This window comes from Psammomys obesus, unplaced genomic scaffold (assembly GCF_907164565.1).
Source record: "Psammomys obesus unplaced genomic scaffold, mPsaObe1.curated_primary_1811, whole genome shotgun sequence".
Lineage (NCBI taxonomy): Eukaryota > Metazoa > Chordata > Mammalia > Rodentia > Muridae > Psammomys > Psammomys obesus.
Genome location: NW_026596149.1, coordinates 5,948,809 through 5,969,208, shown reverse-complemented (window position 1 = coordinate 5,969,208; position 20,400 = coordinate 5,948,809). Strand labels below are relative to the sequence as shown.

The window sequence follows — 20,400 nt, the reverse complement described above, 5'->3', positions numbered from 1 at the left end:
TAAGAAGGAGAATTCAGTATCATCAGAGTTGGAGCCTATGAGAATTGGCAGCACTTACAGAAGTAAAAGTTGAAGGTTCAGTGGAGTTCCCTGTTTCATCAAAGTTCTTCTTCAGGAATGAATAAAAGAGGAAATCATCAAACTGAGAAATAAATGAAAGCAAATGTTGAAATGTCCAAAGCCCAAATTTTCAAAGACCAAAGAGTTCCTGTACCATTTGCAACCTGAGAGACACCAATGTCAAAAGAACCAAATTAAGTATTTCCAAATCCCAAAAGCAGGAATTTTCTGCAAGTAGCAGTAGGAACAAGGAGGACATCAAGGCTACTGCCAAGTCTAATCTCTACCACCAAACTATCTAAAATGTGAAAGGGCTTCAGAGAAGGTAGCTCAAGAGTAACCTTGTTTCCAGTGTAAGAGGATGTCATCTACATATTAGTTCCCTGAACAAGTGATAGTCCTATGCTCTTCATTTGAGTGTTATTGTGGATTGCTTCTGTAAAAACACTGATGCTTGGTTTGGGACTTGACTGACACTACCACTATCTACTATAGAACCAGTGGCATGTTGCTTTATTCTTTCTGTCCCTGTCTCTTTGTCTTTGTCTCCTTTCATCTCTTTTTTTCTGATCATGAATTTGTAATTTTACTACACAGGTATTTAGGATATATTTATTAAATGGAAACATTCTGAGGGAGATGTGAGTATTTCCAAGGCCTCTACATCTCGCTTATGACCATTCTGTAAATTCAACAGATGAAATTTTACCATGTCAAGAAGTGGCAAAAACCAAGCAGGACTTACGCTGTTCAGATATGGAAACTTGCAGAGTTGATTCGGCAAATGAAGGCTTGAGACGTAAGTGTCAAATTGAGATACCCAGTCTTGTTGAAATGGAAACCCAGAGACCAGCTACAGGAGCATGCACATGTCAACTTTTGTTGGCTTTAATGTCTTAGTTTTAGCTGGGTGTCAAAGTTTACGACTGAATAAAACAGTGGCAAGATTAAACACATCTACTCTATATGATGTTTTATAAAATCATACCATTTAAAAATTGTCTTATTTTTTTAATTTTATTTTTCTTTTTAGTTACATTTTGTTAACTCTGTGTCCCAGCTGTATCCCGCTCCCTCATTCCCTCCCCAACCCCACACTCCCTCCCTGGTCTCCTCCCTGCCCCTTTCCAAGTCCACTGATAGGGGAGGACCTCCTCCCCTTTCATTTGACCCTGTTCTATCAGGTATCTTCAGGGCTGGCTGCAAAGTCCTCCTCTGTGGCCTAACAGGACTGCTCCTCCCCTGGGGGGGGGGGGAGGACAAAAAGCCTGCCCTTGAGATCCTGTTAGAAATAGTCCTTGTTCCCCTCACTTTGGAAAACTACTTGGTTACTGAGCTACCACAGGCCACATCCGGGCAGAAGTTCTAGGTTATATCCATAGATGGTCCTTGGTTGAGTGTCAGTCTCAGAAAAGACCCTGTGCCCGGATATATTTGGTCCTTGTAGAGCTCCTATCCTTTCCATATCATACTAACTCCCCTTCTTTCATATGATTCCCTGCACTCTGCCGAGGGTTTAGTTATGAGTCTTAGTGTCTGCTTTGAAACACTGCTAGGTAGAGTCTTTCAGATGCCTTTTGTGGTAGACTCCTGTCATATGTCAAAACGACCCTGAGATTTCACCTTACACCCATCAGAATGGCCAAGATGAAAAACTCAAGTGATAGCACATGCTGGAGAGGTTGTGGAGAAAATGGAACCCTCCTCCATTGCTGGTGGAAATGTAAGCTGGTACAACCACTTTGGAAGTCCATCTGGCGCTTTCTCAGACAACTAGGAGTAGTGCTACCTCAAGACCCATCTATACCACTCCTAGGTATATACCCAAAATTTGCTCAAGTACACAACAAAAATTGTCTTATAATCACATACAATATTTGGTTTTTAAACTTTAACTTTGATGATATATGGCAAATAAATTAATGACTATAATTCTATAAAGAAGCTAAGGAGAAGCATTATGAAACTTTACAATTTATTCTACAGCTATGATGCAAGAAAAACTAGAAATCTCATTTTTAAGCCAATAGTTCTTATTAGAGAAGAACCAAATTTATCAAATGAAAAACTTTTGCAAAATAGAATGACTTAGTTGTGCTTGCAGCTGTGTTGGGCCTGTAGGTTGCTTGTATCCCTTGATAGCTATGAATTGAGCCCAAACACAAACTTACTTAAAACAGTATGGCTCTTTGGCCTCCCCACCCCCCAAGGGAGGAGCAGTCCTGTTAGGCCACAGAGGAGAGCTTTGCAGCCAGTCCTGAAGATACCTGATAAAACAGGATCAGATGAATGGGGAGGAGGTCCCCCCTATTAGTGGACTTGGCAAGGGGCATGGTGGAGAGGAGGGAGGGAGGGAGGGAGGGAGGGAATGAGGGATCGGGACACGGCTGGGGTACAGAGTTAATAAAATGTAACTGATAAGAAAAAAATAAAATACAAAAAAAAGAAAACCATCACTTAATAATATTTACTTTTTTTAAAGCTTAAAAAAAAAGGAAAAAAAACAGTATGTGATATCTTTTTGTAATGCAGTTATGTAGATCTCCAGCGTGAACTCTGTAGATGAAAGCATCACATCCCAGTTGTAGAAGGTTGGATACACCTGCCTGGGTTAAAGTCTGTACTGAATTAAAAGTTCAAGATAGCAATGTGCCCTTGTATTTTTGCAGAAACTGTTAGTTTATTGTAATAGCCAGTTGTGGTTAAGCACTCACTATAGGATACTGAAATAATCTCCTGATGCCTTTTGCTCTTTTCTCTAGTGTGTCAGAGCTGTGGATTTGACTTTGACATGTGTGGCTGGGCAGCTGAGGCAGATGCTGAGCAAACTTCTTGGATGTGCACAAAAGCAAGTGAGGTCCCCTCACTGGACTCTGTGCCCTGGCAGGATCAAAGTGGCAATGATGAAGGTACCAAACAGAATACCATGTAGTTCATATGGGTGTTAGAATCCTGCTGCATTATGATGAGCGTTAGCACTATCAGCCAGGGGTGTCGATAAGCATACATATAAATAAAAGTGTGTCATTGCATAGATATTCAAGGTAAAAAATAAAATGCTTTTAACCCAGTTAAAGAAAAATTATGCTACACTGGCTGTTTTCCTTTTTAATTTTGTTATTTTCTTATTGTCAACATGTATCAGTATAAATAAAATCAAAGGAAAGCCTTTTAGTCCAGTGGCTCTTCTGTCACTGCAGTACTGTTTCCTTCTCTTATTCTAATGTGAGTTATTCTGACCTGGGTACATGTCTCCCCATTACTCCTGCCCTGACTCAGGAATATTAGTTTTTTAATAAAAAATTTAGTGTGTGTATGTATCTAGTCTGTGTGTGTGTTTGCACATGCCCACAGCAGCCAAAAGAGAATGTCAGTCCCCCAGAGCTGGAGTGCAGGCGTCGTGAGGCAGACCATGTTGGTGCTGGGAACTGAGTCAGGTTCTTCATGAGAAAGAAATATATATACACACACATTACATAGAATATATATTTATTTATATATGTATATTTATAAATATATTTATATAAAATATGTATATAAATATATAAATTTGTATATGTATATTTATAAATAAAAATATATTTATAAACATATATTTATAAATATATATAAAACAATATATTCCTTTCTTTTTATATTATAAGTGTATATATATATATATATATATATATATATATATATATATATATATATTAAGGGTTTCTCTGCATAGCCTTGGATGTCCTAGACTCGCTTTGTAGACCAGGCTGACCTCAAAATCACAGAGATGTGCCTACCTCTGCCTCCCAGAGTGCAGGGATTATAGGTGTGTGCCACCAAACCCAGCTAATATAGATATTTTTTTAATTCAAAATTTTCTATTATTATTGTATGCATAGTGTGTGTGTGTGTGTGTGTGTGTGTGTGTGTGTGCATGTTTGTAAGTGTGAGCATGTGTGTGCATTGGTATTTCATGGAATGCATGTATGGATTTGTTTCTGTTTTTTTTTTTTTTTCTACCACTTTATAAATTTGGGAATTAAACTGAGATCATCTGGCTTATGCTTGCCATGAAGGCACTTTTACTTGCTGAGCTATCTCAGTGGCCTGACAGTCTTAATTTTAATGGAAACATATGAATACCACATTTATTTACTAAAACCTAAAGTGGGGCCTGAAGAGATGACTCAGCTGTGAAGAGCATCTGCATTCTCACAAAGAACTTGACTCAGTTCCCAGCAGGGGAGATGAAGGGATTGCCTCATGACGACCTGGGGGATCTGACAGCCTCTTTGGCCCCTATGGGCATGTACACACACAATTCACACACACACACACACACACAATGCACACACACAGACTGAATGTTTTTAGTATAAAAAAAATCTAAAAGTCCTTAGTATTTGTTTTTGTCTTTCTTTTATTGAAAATAGATTTTTTTTTTTCATGCAATACATTTTGGTCATGGTTTCAGAAATTGTGTTGCGTGAGGGTTGGTTTTCTTCTTTCTCCCCCTCAGCATACCCTGCTTTCTCTTTGTTCTCCCTTTCATATTGCTTAGTGAGCTTTGTCATGGCATTGCTTGGCTCCTCAAGGCCTCACTGGTCTACTGAGCAAATCTAAGAATTGGCTCTTCATGGGCATTGTTGGTGTTTCTGCATCTCTTTGGTAAGTGCACTGTCACTAGGCTTCCTTACTCCGGTTTGCCAAGAGCAATTAACGTGGCCAATAGTATGTGACGTAACCTATGGGACACCAATGACCAACAACTCGAAAAGATATACTCCATGCTTGATATGAGGCTTTTCATTTGATAGTTTATATAGCTTTTTAAGCAGCTATAGGAGTATTTATTAACCTTCAGAGGAATGAGTTTCTGATGTTAATTTTGCAAAATAAATAACAGATTTTTTTGTTTTTTGTATTATCGATATTATTGATTCGAGAACAATCCAAATTTGTTTTAAGTATACGAAAATAAATTGACAATATTTTGTTTACTACAAAATCTAGAGGTGTAGTTCATAAGACTATAGATAACTATTTCTTCCATGTGGTTTGTAAAAAAAAAAAACAACAGAGACAGCATTTTTTTATTCTTTATTAATTACACTTTATTCACTTTGTATCCCCACTGTGGTTCCCTCCCTCCTCCCGTCCCAATCCCTCCCTTCTTCCACCCTCTGCATGCATGCCCCTCCCCAAGTCCACTGTTAGGGGAGGTCTTCATTTCCTTCCTTCTGATCCTAGTCAATTAGGTCTCATCAGGAGTGGCTGCATTGTCTTCTTCTGTGGCCTGGTAATGCTGCTTCCCCCTCAGGGGGAGGTAATTAAAGAGCAGGCCAATCAGTTCATGTCAGAGACAGTCCCTGCTCCTATTACAATGGAACCCACTTGGATACTGAACTGCCATGGGCTACATCTGTGCAGGGGTCTTACGTTATCTCCATGCATGGTCCTTGGTTGGAGTATCAGTCTCAGGAAAGACCCCTGTGATCAGATTTTTTGGTTCTGTTGCTCTCCTTGTGGAGTTCCTGTCCTCTCCAGATCTTATTGTTTTCCACTTCTTTCATAAGATTCCCTGCACTCTGCCCAAAGGTTGCCCATAAGTCTCAGCATCTGCATTGATAGTCTGCAAGGCAGAGCCTTTCAGAGGTCCTCTGTGTCAGGCTCCTGACTTGTTCCCTCTTTTCTCCTTCTTCTGATGTCACTTGAAAATTTTTATTTGAAAACTACAAGTACATGGCATTAAAAAAGAGGAAAATCAATGACTTTTTGATGAAAGAAAAAAACCGCAATGTGACATTTAAGAGAATATTGGGCTAGCATGATGTTTTCTCAGTTAAGTGCTTGCTTTCAGGACCCAGAGTCCATGTAAACACAGCTGGGCATGGTGGCATGCTTATAACCTCGCTGCTTGGGAGGCAGAGAGAGCGAGTTCCCCAGGACTTCCCTACCAGCCCGTCTTGCCTGCTTGTCAAGCCTTGAGTCTCAGAATGGTTACTGCCTCACAAAAGGTAGACAGTGATTGAGGAAGACGACTGACATTGACCTCTGGGTTCCATCTGTGCACGCATGTGTACTTAAACCACGAACATGCACAGGACTGCACATCCACACATCCACAGCATTAAAGAATGATACAGAATATTAATTTAGTGGTGTAAGATTTTGCTGTCACAGATTTCTTTTATGGAAATATTGAATTCTAGCATTGAAGTTGCTATTAAACATCATCTTGAGAAATTAGCAGTGAATTGACATGTGAAATTAAAGCTTATCAATTGTTGGTAGAATCATTTTCAGGCACAATATCCTTTAAATTAAAATATTTCAAGCCTGCCTTTGAGAACTCTACAAAAAGTTTTGTTTAAAAAAGTACAACACATAATTGCATTCCTAAATTGCTTCTTTTGTCTTAAGTTTTAGGATACTTTGTGTGGATGAGAGCCAGCCAGGCTTCCGCTTTTGGGCCTGCAGAGAGCAGTGCATATTTCAACAGCTCTGTATGTCATTGCATGGGCAGGAAATGCCATCTGCAATTCTATTACACTATGGAAAACAGTGTTCTGAAGGTAAAGCTGTACAATAATAAGGTAAGAAAACATTAGCACTTATTTCAAATTCATTGAATTATATGATGTTTCTGTTCTTTGATACTTCCCTGTTTCTCAGTCATAATAGACTTCAGAAATTCCACTAATTTTTATTTATGTGGATGTGTTGCCTGCTTGTTGTCCTGTCCACCACATGTGTACAATACCATTAGAGAGCGGAAGAGGTATGGGACCCTTGTAGCTGGAGGTATAAATGCCACCAGCCTTTTTCCCTCCACATGTATACTGCTATCCAATCCCAGATCCTCTTCAAGAGCAGAAAGTATTCTTTTTTTTTTTTTTCTTTTCACAATAGATGAAAACTACTTCTACTAAAGATGAAGAAGTATACACATTAGGGCACAAAGAAAGAAATCCATCTTCAAGACAGAGGGAGAGCCTTTGAGCCTTTCCTACAGGGCTGGAGGTCTTAATGGTCTTTAGTAAGCTAGAGTGGGAGTCTTCTTCCTCTAATTTAGGGTTCAGTTTAAACAAAGAAAGGGAAGCTGATAGCCCCACAACTTTGGGTAGAGAGGTTGAACTCAAGTCTTGAGCTTATTTGACCAGCCTAGACTGGTCATCTGCTAGAGAGTGGGGTGGGGTTACAACGAAAGAAAAATTCTGCCAGGCCTTTGTCTCCAGTCATGAGGGTGAAAAGTCAGAAAATTCACCACATTTGTTATTCAACAATGGCTTTTCTCCCTCTTTCCCAACCTGTCAGGGATCTGACTAACTCCTAGTTGCATATTACCTGCTCTTAGTGGTCCACCTGAATTGCTTTTATGCATTTTGTTGTGAGGCTGTAATTTTCTCAAACTGACAAATAGATAAACAGGAAGGAGCAGCTAGGAGGTCTCTAAGGAGGGCAATCTAAGGAGCAATGATAAAACTTCACTCCTGGTGAAGATTCAGAACATAGGCTAGTCATTAACTACACTGTGCATCCTTGGACTGTGGTGTGTGTCTATAGCATACAAAAACAGACACTGTTAGAGTTTTTGTTTTTCTAGCCTGTCCTCTTTCTCTAATATGGGCAAGACTGCCTCTCAATAATTTTCTTAGCCACATCCTCAGTAAGGTTTACTGCAAGTGCTCTTAACCACTGACCTATCTATACAGCACTAGACTTAGGTAGTCTTTATTCTAACTTTATTTATTTCACATTTCAAACATTTAAAGGTGTCAACATCGAGATACTATAAATATAAAATACATTCCCACCAGCAGTGGAGGAAGGTTCCCCTTTCTCCACAACCTCTACAGCCTGTGTTGTCACTTGAGTTTTTTATTTTGGCCATTCTGATGGGTGTAAGGTGAAATCTCAGGGTCTTTTTGATTGCATTTCTCTGAAGACTAATGAGGTTGAACATTTTTTCTTTTTTTTTTAATTTTATTTTATTAATTACACTTTATTCACTATGTATGCCCCCCATAAGCCCCTCCCTTCTCCCTTCCCAGTCCCACCCTCCCTCCCCCTTCTTCACGCATGCCACTCCCCAAGTCCACTGATAGGGGAGGTCCTCCTCTCCTTCCTTCTGATTTTAGTCTATCAGATCACATCAGGAGTGGCTGCATTGTCATCTTCTGTGGCCTGGTAAGGCTGCTCCCCCCCTCAGGGGGAGGTGATCAAAGAGCAGGCCAATCAGATTATGTCAGAGGCAGTTCCTCTTCCCATTACTATGAAACCCACTTGGACACTAAACTGCCATGGGCTACATCTGTGCAGGGGGTTCTAGGTTATCTCCATGCCTGGTACTTGGTTGGAGTATGAATCTCTGGGAACACCTGTGTTCAAAATTTCTGGTTCCGTTGCTCTCCTTGTGGAGCTCCTGTCCTCTCCAGATCTTACTATTTCCCACTTCTTACATAAGATTCCATCCACTCTGCCCAACAGTTGGCCATAAGTCTCAGCATCTGCTTTGGTAGTCAGCAGGACAGAACCTTTCAGAGGCCCTCTGTGGCAGGTTTCTAGGTAGTTTCCTGTTTTCTTCTTCTGATGTCCAGCCTCTTTGCCTTTCAGGATGGGGATTGACATTTTAGTCAGGGTCTTCTCTTTTTTTTAAATTTTTTATTAATTACACTTTATTCATTTTGTATCCCCCCATAAGCCCCTCCCTATTCCCCTCCCGATCCCACCCTCCCTCCCCTTTCTGCATGCATGCCACTCCCCAAGTCCACTGATAGGGGAGGTTCTCCTCTCCTTTCTGATCTTAGTCTATCAGTTCTCATCAAAAGTGGCTGCATTGTCCTCTACTGTGGCCTGGTAAGGCTGCTCCCCCCTTAGGGGGAGGTGATCAAAGAGCAGGCCAATCAGATTATGTTAGAGGCAGTCCCTCTTCCCATTACCATGTAATCCACTTGGACACTGAACTGCCATGGGCTACATCTGTGCAGGGGTTCTAGGTTATCTCCATGAATAGTCCTTGGTTGGAGTATGAGTCTCTGGGAAGTACCCTGTGTTCAAATTTTCTTGTTCTGTTGCTCTCCTTGTGGAGACCCTGTCCTCTCCAGCTCTTACTATTTCCCACTTCTTACATAAAATTCCATTCACTCTGCCCAACAGTTGGCCATCAGGCTCAGCATCTGCTTTGATAGACTGCAAGGCAGAGGTTTTCAGAGGCCCTTTGTGGTAGGTTCCTTCTCTCTTAATTAGTTTCTTTAGATGTACAGTAGGTTTATCTTTTGGTCCCATTTATTGATTCTTTAGTAGGTTTATCCTATGTTATATGTCTATATGAGTGAGTATATACCATGTGTGTCTTTTTGCTTCTGGGACAGCTCACTCAGGATGATCCTTTCCAGCTTCCACCATTTACATGCAAATTTCATGATTTCCTTATTTTTCATTACAGAGTAATATTCCATTGTATAGATGTACCACAATTTCTGCATTTATTTTTCAGTTGAGAGGCATCTAGGCTGATTCCAGCTTCTGGCTATTACAAATAAGGCTGCTACAAACATGGTTGAGCAAATGTCCTTATTGTGTACTTAAGCCTCTTTTGGATATATGCTTAGAAATGGTATGGCTGGATCTTGAGGAAGCACCAGATTGATTTCCAGAGTGGTTGTACAAATTTACATTCCCACCAGCAATGGAGGAAAGTTCCCCTTTCTCCACAACCACTCCAGCATGTGTTGTCAACTTGAGTTTTTCATCATCACCATTCTAATGGGTATAAGGTGAAATCTCAGGGTCGTTTTGATTTACATTTCCCTAATGGCTAATGAGGTTGAGCATTTCTTTAAGTGTTTCTCTGCCATTTGATATTCCTCTACAGAGAGTTCTCTGTTTAGTTCTGTTCCCCATTTTTTAAGTGGATTACTTGGTTTGCTGTTTTTCAACTTCTTTAGTTCTATATATATACTGGATATTAGCCCTCTGTCAAATAAAGGGTTAGTGAAGATTCTTTTCCACTCTGTAGGCTGTCATTTTGTTTTGATGGTGGTATCATTTGCTTTACAGAAGCTTTTCAGTTTCATGAGGTCCCATTTATTGATTGTTGCTTTTAGAGCCTGTGCTGTTGGTGTTCTCTTCAGGAAGTTGTCTCCTGTACCAATGAGTTCTAGGGTTTTCCCCACTATTTCTTCTAACCGATTCAATGTGTCTGGTTTTATGTTGAGGTCTTTGATCCACTTGGACTTCAGTTTTGGGCAGGGTGATAAGTATGGATCTACTTGCATTTTTCTACATGGAGACATCCAGTTAGACCAGCAGTATTTGTTGAAGATGCTATCTTTTTCCATTGTATGGTTTTGGCATCTTTCTCAAAGATTAGGTGTCCATAAGTGTATGGGTTTATTTCTGGGTCCTCTGTTTGGTTCCATTGATCCACCATTCTGTTTCTATGCCACTACCATGCAGTTTTTATAACTGTTATTCTATAGTACAGCTTAAGATCAGGGATGGAGATACCTCCAGAAGATCTTTTATTGTAGAGGATTGTTTTAGCCATTCTGGGTTTCTTGTTATTCCATATGAAGTTGAGAATTTTTATTTCCAGGTCTGTAAAGAATTGTGTTGGCAATTTGATGGGAATTGCATTGAATCTGTAGATTGCTTTTGGTAAGAAGGCCATTTTTACTATGATAAGCCTGCCAAGCCATGATCAGGGGAGATCTTTCCATCTTCTGATATCTTCTTCTAATTCTTTCTTCAGAGACTGGAATTTTTTTTCATACAAGTCTTTGACTTGCTTGGTTAGGGTTACACCAAGGTACTTTCTGTCATTTGTGGCTATATTGAAGGGTGTTGTTTCCCTAATTTCTTTCTCAGCCCTTTTGTCTTTTGTTTACAGGAGGGCTACTGATATTTTAGAGTTAATTTTGTATCCAGCCACTTTGCTGAAGGTGTTTGTCCGCTGTCAGAGTTCCCTGGTGAAGTTTTTGGTGTCACTCAGTTATACCATCGTATCATCTGCAAATAGTGATAATTTGACTTCTTCCTTTCCAATTTGTATCCCCTTGATCTCCTTCATCTGCCTTAATGCTCTAACAAGAACTTCCAGAACTATGTTGAAGAGATATGGAGAGAGTGGGCAGCTTTGGCTTGTCCCTGATTTCAGTGGGATTTCTTTAATTTTCTCTCCGCTCAGTTTGAAGTTGGCTATAGGCTTGCTGTATATCTCCTTTACTATGTTTAGATATATGCCTTGTATCCCTCATCTCTCCAATACTTTAAACATGAATGGATGTTGCATTTTGTCAAATGCCTTTTCAGCATCTAAGAAGATGATGATGTGGTTTTTCTCTTTCAGTTTTTTTATGTGGTGGATCACATTGATTGATTTCCATATATTGAACCACCCTTGCATGCCTGGGATGAAGCCTACGTGGTCATAGTGGGTGATATCTTTGATTTGTTCTTGTATTAGGTTTGCAAGTATTTTGTTGAGTATTTTTGCATCAATGTTCATAAGGGAGATTGGCCTGAAATTATTTTTCTTTGTTGTGTTTTTGTGAGGTTTAGGTATCAAGGTGACTGTGGCTTCATAGAATGAGTTTGGTAGTGTTCCTTCTGTTTCTATTTTGTGGAATATTTTGAAGAGACCTGGAGTTAGCTCTTCTTTGTAGGTCTAGTAGAATTCTGGGCTGAAACCATCTGGTCCTGGGCTTTTTTTGGATGGGAGACTTTCGATGACCGCTTATATTTCCTTGGGGGATATAGGACTATTTAATTGATTTATCTGGTCCTGATTCAGCTTTGGTAAGAGAATAGATCAAGAAAATAGTCCATTTCATTTAGGTTTTCAAATTTTGTGGCATATAGTCTTTTGAAGTAAGGCCTAATGATTGTTTGGATTTCCTCAGTGTCTGTGGTTATGTCCCCCTTTTCATTTCTGATTTTGTTGATTTGGATAGTGTCTCTCTGCCTTTCAGTTAGCTTGGCTATGGGTTGGTCTATCTTGTTGTTTTTCTCAACGAACCAGCTGTTGGTTTCATTGATTCTTTGAATTGTTTTACTTGTTTCTAATTGATTGATTTCAGCCCTAAATTTGATTATTTTCAGCCATCTACTCCTTTTTGGTGTGTCTTTTCTAGGGTTTTTAAGTGAGCCATTAAGTTGTTTGAATGAGCTGTCTCAAATTTCTTCTTGAAGGCACTTAGTGCTATGAATTTCCTCTTAGCACTGCTTTCATTGTGTCCCACAAGTTTGGGTATGTTGTGTCTTCATTTTCATTGAGTTTTAGGAAGACTTTAATTTCTTTCTCTATTTCTTCCCTGACCCAGCTGTCATTTAATAGCAAGTTGTTCAATTTCCATGTGTGTGTAGGCCTTTTTCTATTTCTGTTGTTGAGATCCAGCTTTATTCCATGGTGATCAGACAAGATACAAGGGATTATTTCAATCTTCTTGTATCTGTTGAGGCTCTCTTTGTGACCAACTATATGGTCTATTTTGGAGAATGTTCCATGAGGTGCTGAGAAGAAAGTAAATTCTTTCCTGTTTGGGTGTAAGGTTCTGTAAATGTCTGTTAGGTCCATCTGATACATGACCTCTGTTATAGACATTGTTTCTTTGATTAATTTCCGTTTAATTTCTATTTTGTTGACCTGTCCTTTGTTGAGAGTGGGGTGTTGAAGTCTCCCACTATTAATGTCTGGGGATATATGTGTGGTTTAAATTTTATCAATGTTTCTTTTACAAATGTGGGTGCCCTTGTATTTGGGGTATAGATGTTCAGGATTGTGATGTCTTCCTGGTGGCATTTTCTGTTGATGAGTATGAAGTATCCTTCCCCATCTCTTTTGATTAATTTTCGTTGAAAGTCTATTTTATCAGCTATTAGAATGGCTACTCCTCTTGCTTCTTGGGTCCATTTGCTTGGAAAGCTATCTTCCAACCTTTTATCCTCAGGTAATGTCTATCTTTGTGACTTAGCTGTGTTTCTTGTATGCAACAGATTGCTGGGTCTTGTTTACGCATCCATTCTGTTAGTCTGTCTTTTTATTGGAGAATTGAGTCCATTAATGAGAGAGATTAATGACTAGTGACTGTTAGATCCTTTGATTTTGATGTTGGCTGTGGGTATAAGGTTGTGTGCTTGGTTGCTTTTTGTTTTACTGTAGTAAGGTTATTTATTTCCTGTGTTTTCTTGAAAGTAGCTAGTTTTCTTGGATTGTATTTTCCCTTCTAGTATCTTCTGTAACACTGGATTTGTGTGTAGGTATTGTTGAAATTTGTTTTTGTCATTGAATATCTTTTTTTCTTCATCTATGAGGATGAGAGTTTTGCTGGGTACAGTAGCCTGGGCTGACATCTGTGTTCTTTTACGGTTTGCATGATATCTTTCCAGGCCCTTCTGGCCTTCATCGTCTCTGTTGAAAAGTCAGGTGTTATTCTAATGGGTTTGCCATTATATGTTACTTGGCCTTTTTCCCTTGCAGCTTTTAGTACTTTTTCTTTGTTCTGTATACTTACTATTTTGATTATTATGTGGCGGGAGGATTTTCTTTTCTGGTCTACTTTATTGGGTGTTCTGTAGGCTTCTTGTATTCTTATTGGCCTCTCCTTTGAGTAAATTTTCTACAATGATTTTGTTGAAAATATTTTCTAGGCCTTGGAAGAAGGAATCTTCTTTTTCCTCTATTCCTATTATTATTAGGTTTTGTCTTTTTATATTGTCTTGAATTTCTTGGACTTTCTGTGTCAGGAATTTTTTAGATTTAACATTTTCTTTGACAGATACATCTATTTCTTCCATTGTATGTTCCACACCTGAGACTCTTTCTTCCATCTCTTGTATTCTATTGGTTATGCTAACCTCTGTATTTCCTGTTTTCTTCCCTAAGTTCTTTCTCTCCACAATTTCCTCCATTTGTGTTTTTTTTAATTTTTCCAATTCTATCTTCAGATCTTGAGCTGTTTTGTTAATTTCCTTCACCTGTCTGAGTGTATTTTCCTGTTTTTCCTTCAATTCCTTCAGCTGTTTGTTTGAACAATCCTGTGTTTCTTTTATTTCTTTCAGTGATTTAAGTATTTCCTCTCTAAAGGACACAAACTGTTTGGCTGCAACTTCCTTTACTTCTTTACAGATGGCCATAATCTGTTTGTTTTTATCTTCCTCAAGGTCATACACATTTTATTTGTTTCCTCTGTTATCCTCTTCATGAGCATAGATGTTAGGTCATCTTCTTGAATTTCAATTATGCTGGGGTGTCCAGGGCTACTTGCCCTTGGATAACTGGGTTCTGGAGATACCATATTGCTGTGTCTTTTGTTGGTTGAGCTTTTATGCTGGCCTCTTCCCATTGGGCTAGCTTAGGTGTTTGGAGTTTTTTTTTTTTTTTTTTTTCTGGTGGTTCCTGGGATCCTGTGGTGGTGAGAATCCCCTTGGCAGGAAAATAGTTTTTCCTGAAGGAAGCCTCCTCAGCTTTTTGGGTATAGTCACTGGATGGCCGGTGTTTTTCAGGAGTTGCTGCTGCCTACCTCAGGGATAGAGACCTGAGTGGTAACTGTGGTTCTTGTTAGTTGAGAGGGCTCTCTGCTTACCTGGAGAAGTCCTGAAAACACCTGCCCTGCTTCTGGGTTTCTTACTGTAAATTTAGTGATCTGCTGCTGTATCCTGTGTGTCCTTTGTTTTGTTCAGTTTTGTTAGGGGTAACTGGTTGCCCCTTGGAGCTGAATCTGGGGGTTGATCTTGGGGATCCCTGGCTTTTGTAGGTCTGAGGTTGGGGCTCTGTTCCCCAGTACCCAAGCGGTAATATGTGGTGGGCTGGTACTACTCTCCTGGTAACAGCAGGCTATCTGGTGCATAGCAGGTCCCTGGGTTGGGCCAGTCTGCAGGACCTTTTTCAGGGTGGCCTAAGTCAATCCCCTTTGCTTTGTTCCCTGTGCGGATTTCTCCCGACAGTGACTCCCAGTCTTTGGTGCCCTGGGGCGCACAGCTCTGTCTGTGTTTAAGATTTGGGCATGCAGCAACTGTCTGTGCTCTCAGCTGGAGCCCAGTTCAGTGATGGCGGCTCGTACCCACTGGTCTGCGAGACCTTTTCCAGGGAAAGACTGGGTGACCCAAGTCAGTACCATTTCCTTCCTTCCCTGTGGGGTTTTCTCGCAACTGGGACTCCCAGTCTCTGGTGTTTTTTATGCCCTCCGATCAGCCTGGGAAGGTGATCAGGACAAGCAGGCTTGTGACTCTGGTCTGGCGACCTAGTTCCTGTGCAACCAGTGATTTCTTCCAGGTTTTGGCTGGGTGGCCTGAGAGTGGACCCGACTGATTCCCATACAGTGGGGTTTCCTCTCACCTGGGTAACACGAACACTGTTGTATTAGGGCCCAGAGTTCAGTCTCTTGGTCGCTGTACGGAAAAATGTTGTCCTGCTCCTCAGACACAGTTTTCTCCTGGCGCAGCCATCTTGTCCCGAGTGTTTCTTTAAGTGTTTCTCTGCCATTCGATATTCCTCTACAGAGAATTCTCTGTTTAGCTCTGTTCCCCAGTTTTTAATTGGATTACTTGGTTTGTTGCTTTTCAGCTTCTTTAATTCTTTATATATAGTGGATATTAGTAATGGGAACAGAGACTGCTTCTGACATGAACTGATTGGCCTGCTCTTTGATCACCTCCCCCTGAGGGGTGAGCAGCCTTACCAGGTCACAGAGGTAGACAATGCAGGCACTCCTGATGAGACCTGACAGACTAGGATCAGAAGGAAGAAAAAGAAACCCTCCCCTGCCAGTGGACATGGGGAGGGGTATGCATGGAGAAAGGGGAGGAAGAGAGGGATTGGGAGGGGAGGAGGGAGGGAAGTAAAGGGGGGATACAAAGTAAATAAATTACACACACTGATTCCCCCAATGATCATTTCAAAAGAACAATTTAAAACAATTTGCCTTTTTACACAATGACTAATTATTTTTCCTCTATATAAAAATAAAATAAAATTAAAATTAAAAAAATACATATATGTAAAAACTTCAAGAACTTAAAAATTATTTAAGAAATTGTGGGCCTAATAAAAATGAGACATGTGAGAATATACATTGTTAGGTCTGCTTTAGAGTTCTGATGTAATCTGTGTGAGATTTTATATCTCCATATTAAAAGCATAAATATGATGGAAATAAATTCTTTGTTCTGATCAGTAAGTACAGTTTTGAGGATGTGCAGTTACTAACTAAACACAAATGAGTCATTTGAGTTGAATTAAAATGCATGCTGCTATGAAGATTATGGTTATTCCAGTGAGTGAAACAAATTCATAACTTTCCAACCTAAATATAATGGAATGGTCTAAAATCTCAATTGTTATGAAGAGTCTACTTATTTACAGGAATGAAAACCACAGGGAAAACCATGGTCATCTAAGACATGGAGGACACTTACAGACAATCCAACATCAGAGAGACAGTGAGGCTTCCAGATGAGTTTCCTTTGTGTTAGGGTGCTTTGGACAAATCCAGTTGAAATTTCCTAAAGGTTTTTGGCCGTCACATTTCTAAGAAAAGCATATTTGTCACATGTGCTTGTCTGGTGGCACAGAATATTAGTCACCGGCATTTTATGCTGTTCTTTTTCCTACCGAAGCTTGACGTTTCAAGATAATTAATCCTGAAAGATAAGAATGCTTTTAAGAGCGATATGTGAGAATGGGAGGAATTCATTTTACTTACTTTTCTCTTTGCTTTTTTGTACTGTTCTCATCTTACCTGGTCTTTCCTTCTGTTTGCTCCTCGCAGAAATACTTGCAGAGTTCTAAAACATTAAATTGTATGGGTACTGTTAAAACATAGGGCAATTTGTTCTTCTTTGTTACTGAAATGAGATGTTACTAGATTCTTTTAAAAAATATGATGCTTTTATTATTTCTTAGGGAATTTCATATTCCCTATCATGATCATATTCATTCACCTGCCTCTCAGCTCATCTTTTTTCAAAACTCCACTTCATCTCCTTTTTAAATAAAAGACACATATTACAGTAAATATTTGGTCCTCTATCTCTTTTTTGTGTATTTGTCATATATATATAATATTATATATATAATATATATATTATATATATAATATTATATATATTATATATATATATTTCTGCAACATTAGCAACTTTACTCATTCATGAAAGAAACTGTACAAACAACAGCCCACAAACCCCAAACCAAGTTGATCTTTATCTGCATATGCTATGGAACCATTCATGCTTCTGTAATGTTTAAAATTTTCAATTTTCTACTTTGACCAAGAATTAGCATAAAAATTTTAGAATGATTTTATTGAGTTTAGATTTTTGGTGGCAAATGCTTTAAAGCTGTGATCCCATAATATTTCAATGGAGATAATTTATTAATACTTATTTGCAAACCCAATGAGATTCCTTCACACATTTAAATAGAGGTTTGAATCATTTAATTTTCAGAATTATTTGAATCTAGTCAGACTATTACTGATGGATTTTCAAAATCTCAGTAAACATAATAATAAAAGTGAATGGTGTTTTTCTATTGGCAGTCTTGGAGCAGTACAAGAAAAAAACTGAAAAATTTCTTGCAGCTGCCATATAATTATCTAATTAGAGCAGATTACACTGAGGTGTCCAGGAGGGACTTATCCTATAGAACGGAAATTTGTGCATCAACTCAAATTGTTGAGTGTGGAGTGTCACTTACCAAGCCCTCAGAACATCTTTGTTCTAGAAGTGTCTGTCTTCTCTGATCCCCTCTTTACTATTTATGGATTACGAATGTAGACTCTTCCTCAGACTATATTGAAATCATAAGTTGATGCTTTATACTTAAGTTGATACTTAAAAAGACTCCCAACTGTCTTTAAAATGTGTCTTGATGTGAACCAGCCTTTGTTTTCTGAAAAACAATAGTGTTCTTAATTCTGGGAATCTGATTTCTGTTTTCATTGTCTAGCTATTTAGGGTCTTGAACTCTTTCTCCAACAGTGGTCACGGCAAAACAATCCCTTCTTGGGATTTTTAGTGCTAATAAGTTATAGATACTGGGAATTGGACTTGTAATCTTTACATGATATTTTAAATTTCCACCAATAAGTATGATGCATATAATGGTTGGATTAGAATGAAGTGTTTTACAATGTATTGGTGTTCTCATTTGATACAATTTTATTTTTCAAGTTCCATTGATTTTTATCATAGGATGTGTTCAAAAGTACTTTTAAGAAGCCAGCTTTGAGGGGATACAGCTGATTTCTTCACTAGGAGAGAGGGGAGACTGGCAGCTATGAGACAAATAGTGATGAATAGTATTGAATGGTGAATCAGTATTTTTGATCCTGGTCTAGAACAATCAATTCTTGATTGATAATTGATCAATGGCTGGTTTTTACGATAACAGGAAATTAGAGCACACTTGAGAACCTTTCCAAAGAAGAAGATTTCTTGTTTTTTAACATTGTTGCCTGTTCAAACTAACTGGGTAGTCTGAGGTTGATAATTAAAAGAAAACCTACCATTAACTAGCTGAGAGTAAATTATTTTTATCACTGCTAGTGTTTCCAAACAGAAAAATATGGTAGAAATATCTCAATCTCATTCATAATATGCCATTAAGTTAGTATATGAAAAAGCATTCAAGTTTTGAGAGTTTATTTTTTTAAGTAAACATTTATCTTTATATAGAGGAAAAATAATTAGTCATTGTGTAAAAAGGCAAATTGTTTTAAAGTGTTCTTCTGAAATGATCATTGGGGGAATCGGTGTGTGTAATTGGCCACACAGTGTCACTAAAAGCATTTGTAGGAGTGTCTTCATGCTGAATAACTGAAGTGATGTGGACATAATTATGAGGAAATTTGTTGTAGGTCTTAATTTCTTATAACTAATTCATTCCAGCATGGCATGCGAGCTCTCAACACCAAACACAGTGAGCTTCTCTCTCCTGTGGGCAACTCAGAAGACAGGAATGAAAAGGGAGAGGAAGTACACTTTATTGGCTCTAAGAGACCTTCTTAAATCTCTGAGCCTTGGGAATCTGGGGTCTACATAGTGGGTACACTACTCAATTTCAGATAGAGTCATTTTTAAGAAAATCTTGGACATGGATGAAATAAGTAAAACTGAATGACGAAAGAGAAGCCTAGAACCTGGGAACATAGGCCTCCTATCATTAAGACTGAAGACGTAGCTGTTTCCTGTTTTTTCCATTTCATGCTAGGAGCATGCAAGGCTTGTCAGAGCTCAGCCCAAGGCAGTTCTGTCATCCCCACTTCACTATGGGATTTCCTGAAAAATGATAGCTCCCTATATTTTGAACAATTTGGTTTATTTTCCCCAGGGAAGTGTCAAAAAACACTTGAATGCTTGCTAATATCTGAAGAAGTATAAGATTAATTCAGAGAATGGAAGCATGGTCTCAGAACACAATGATGAATTAGCTCTGCTATGGAGCACAGTAATAATTTTTTTCTCAAGATGTTAGTTAACTCAAACTGCATAGTAACAATTTGTTTCACATTGCTAAAGTAAAATTAATGATAATTATAGAAATCTAAGATATAATGATATAGAAAGGCAACAATTCTTTGGCAAAATTGCCAGAAGTGTCAAGTACATGAAAATAATCTTCAGACAATAATTCTGTTGTGTAGAAATTAGAATCAATTCTCTCATAGACAAAAAAAAAGATGGTTACACAAGTGCAGCTACATATTTTTATATCGTATTGAGTCTTTGAATTATCACAGTACTGTTGCACAATGTAATCAGACCCACATTTAAGTCGGTGATTCCGCCAGCTCCTTTTTGCGGTTTTATTTCAGAAATGCAATTGCCTATTTCCTCTTGATAAGGGAAAAAGTGTGATTGGATGTGGTCAGCGTCTGATGTATGCATGTATGAAAATTTCACATCAAGCCCTGCTACTATGTGTAATTAATATGCATTGATAAATTGAAATGTTTAAAGGAGTTTTGTTGTACAGATATGATTGCTTCTATATTTTTCCTTCAAAATTATTATTTATCTCACGATTAACTGTAGGACTTTAGGTTTCCTATTACTTAACAGCATAAAGATACCCTAATCTCAACTAAGTGTAATTAGGAGACCATGTATATAAACATGAGAGTGGAATTTGGGAAATTAGTAACATCTTTCTGTTTTAAATCAAAGGAAGAAGAGCTGACTTGGACATTCAGTACACCCACTCAGAGCACTTGGGTGAGAGCAGATGTGCTGATACCAGAAGATCTGAAGACATTTAAGGTAGAAAAGCAAATAAGTAACTCAGATTTTTCCTTTGCTAATAGCTAACTTATCGTCCGCTGTTAAATTTAAGTGAGAGAAGTAGACTTGCATCTT

At 38.7% G+C, this 20,400-nt stretch overlaps 1 protein-coding gene across 4 annotated transcripts in view; it reads left to right on the top strand.

Annotated features, from left to right (window-relative positions):
- Malrd1 (MAM and LDL receptor class A domain containing 1) overlaps nt 1-20,400 on the top strand; it is a 698,598-nt gene that overhangs the window by 66,308 nt on the left and 611,890 nt on the right. For all 4 annotated transcript variants that reach the window (XM_055593928.1, XM_055593929.1, XM_055593930.1 and 1 more), the window contains exons 5-8: nt 758-859; nt 2,823-2,969; nt 6,463-6,635; nt 20,212-20,304. In XM_055593928.1, the coding sequence (XP_055449903.1) occupies nt 758-859; nt 2,823-2,969; nt 6,463-6,635; nt 20,212-20,304 (515 nt within the window). The remainder of the gene's footprint in view (nt 1-757; nt 860-2,822; nt 2,970-6,462; nt 6,636-20,211; nt 20,305-20,400) is intronic.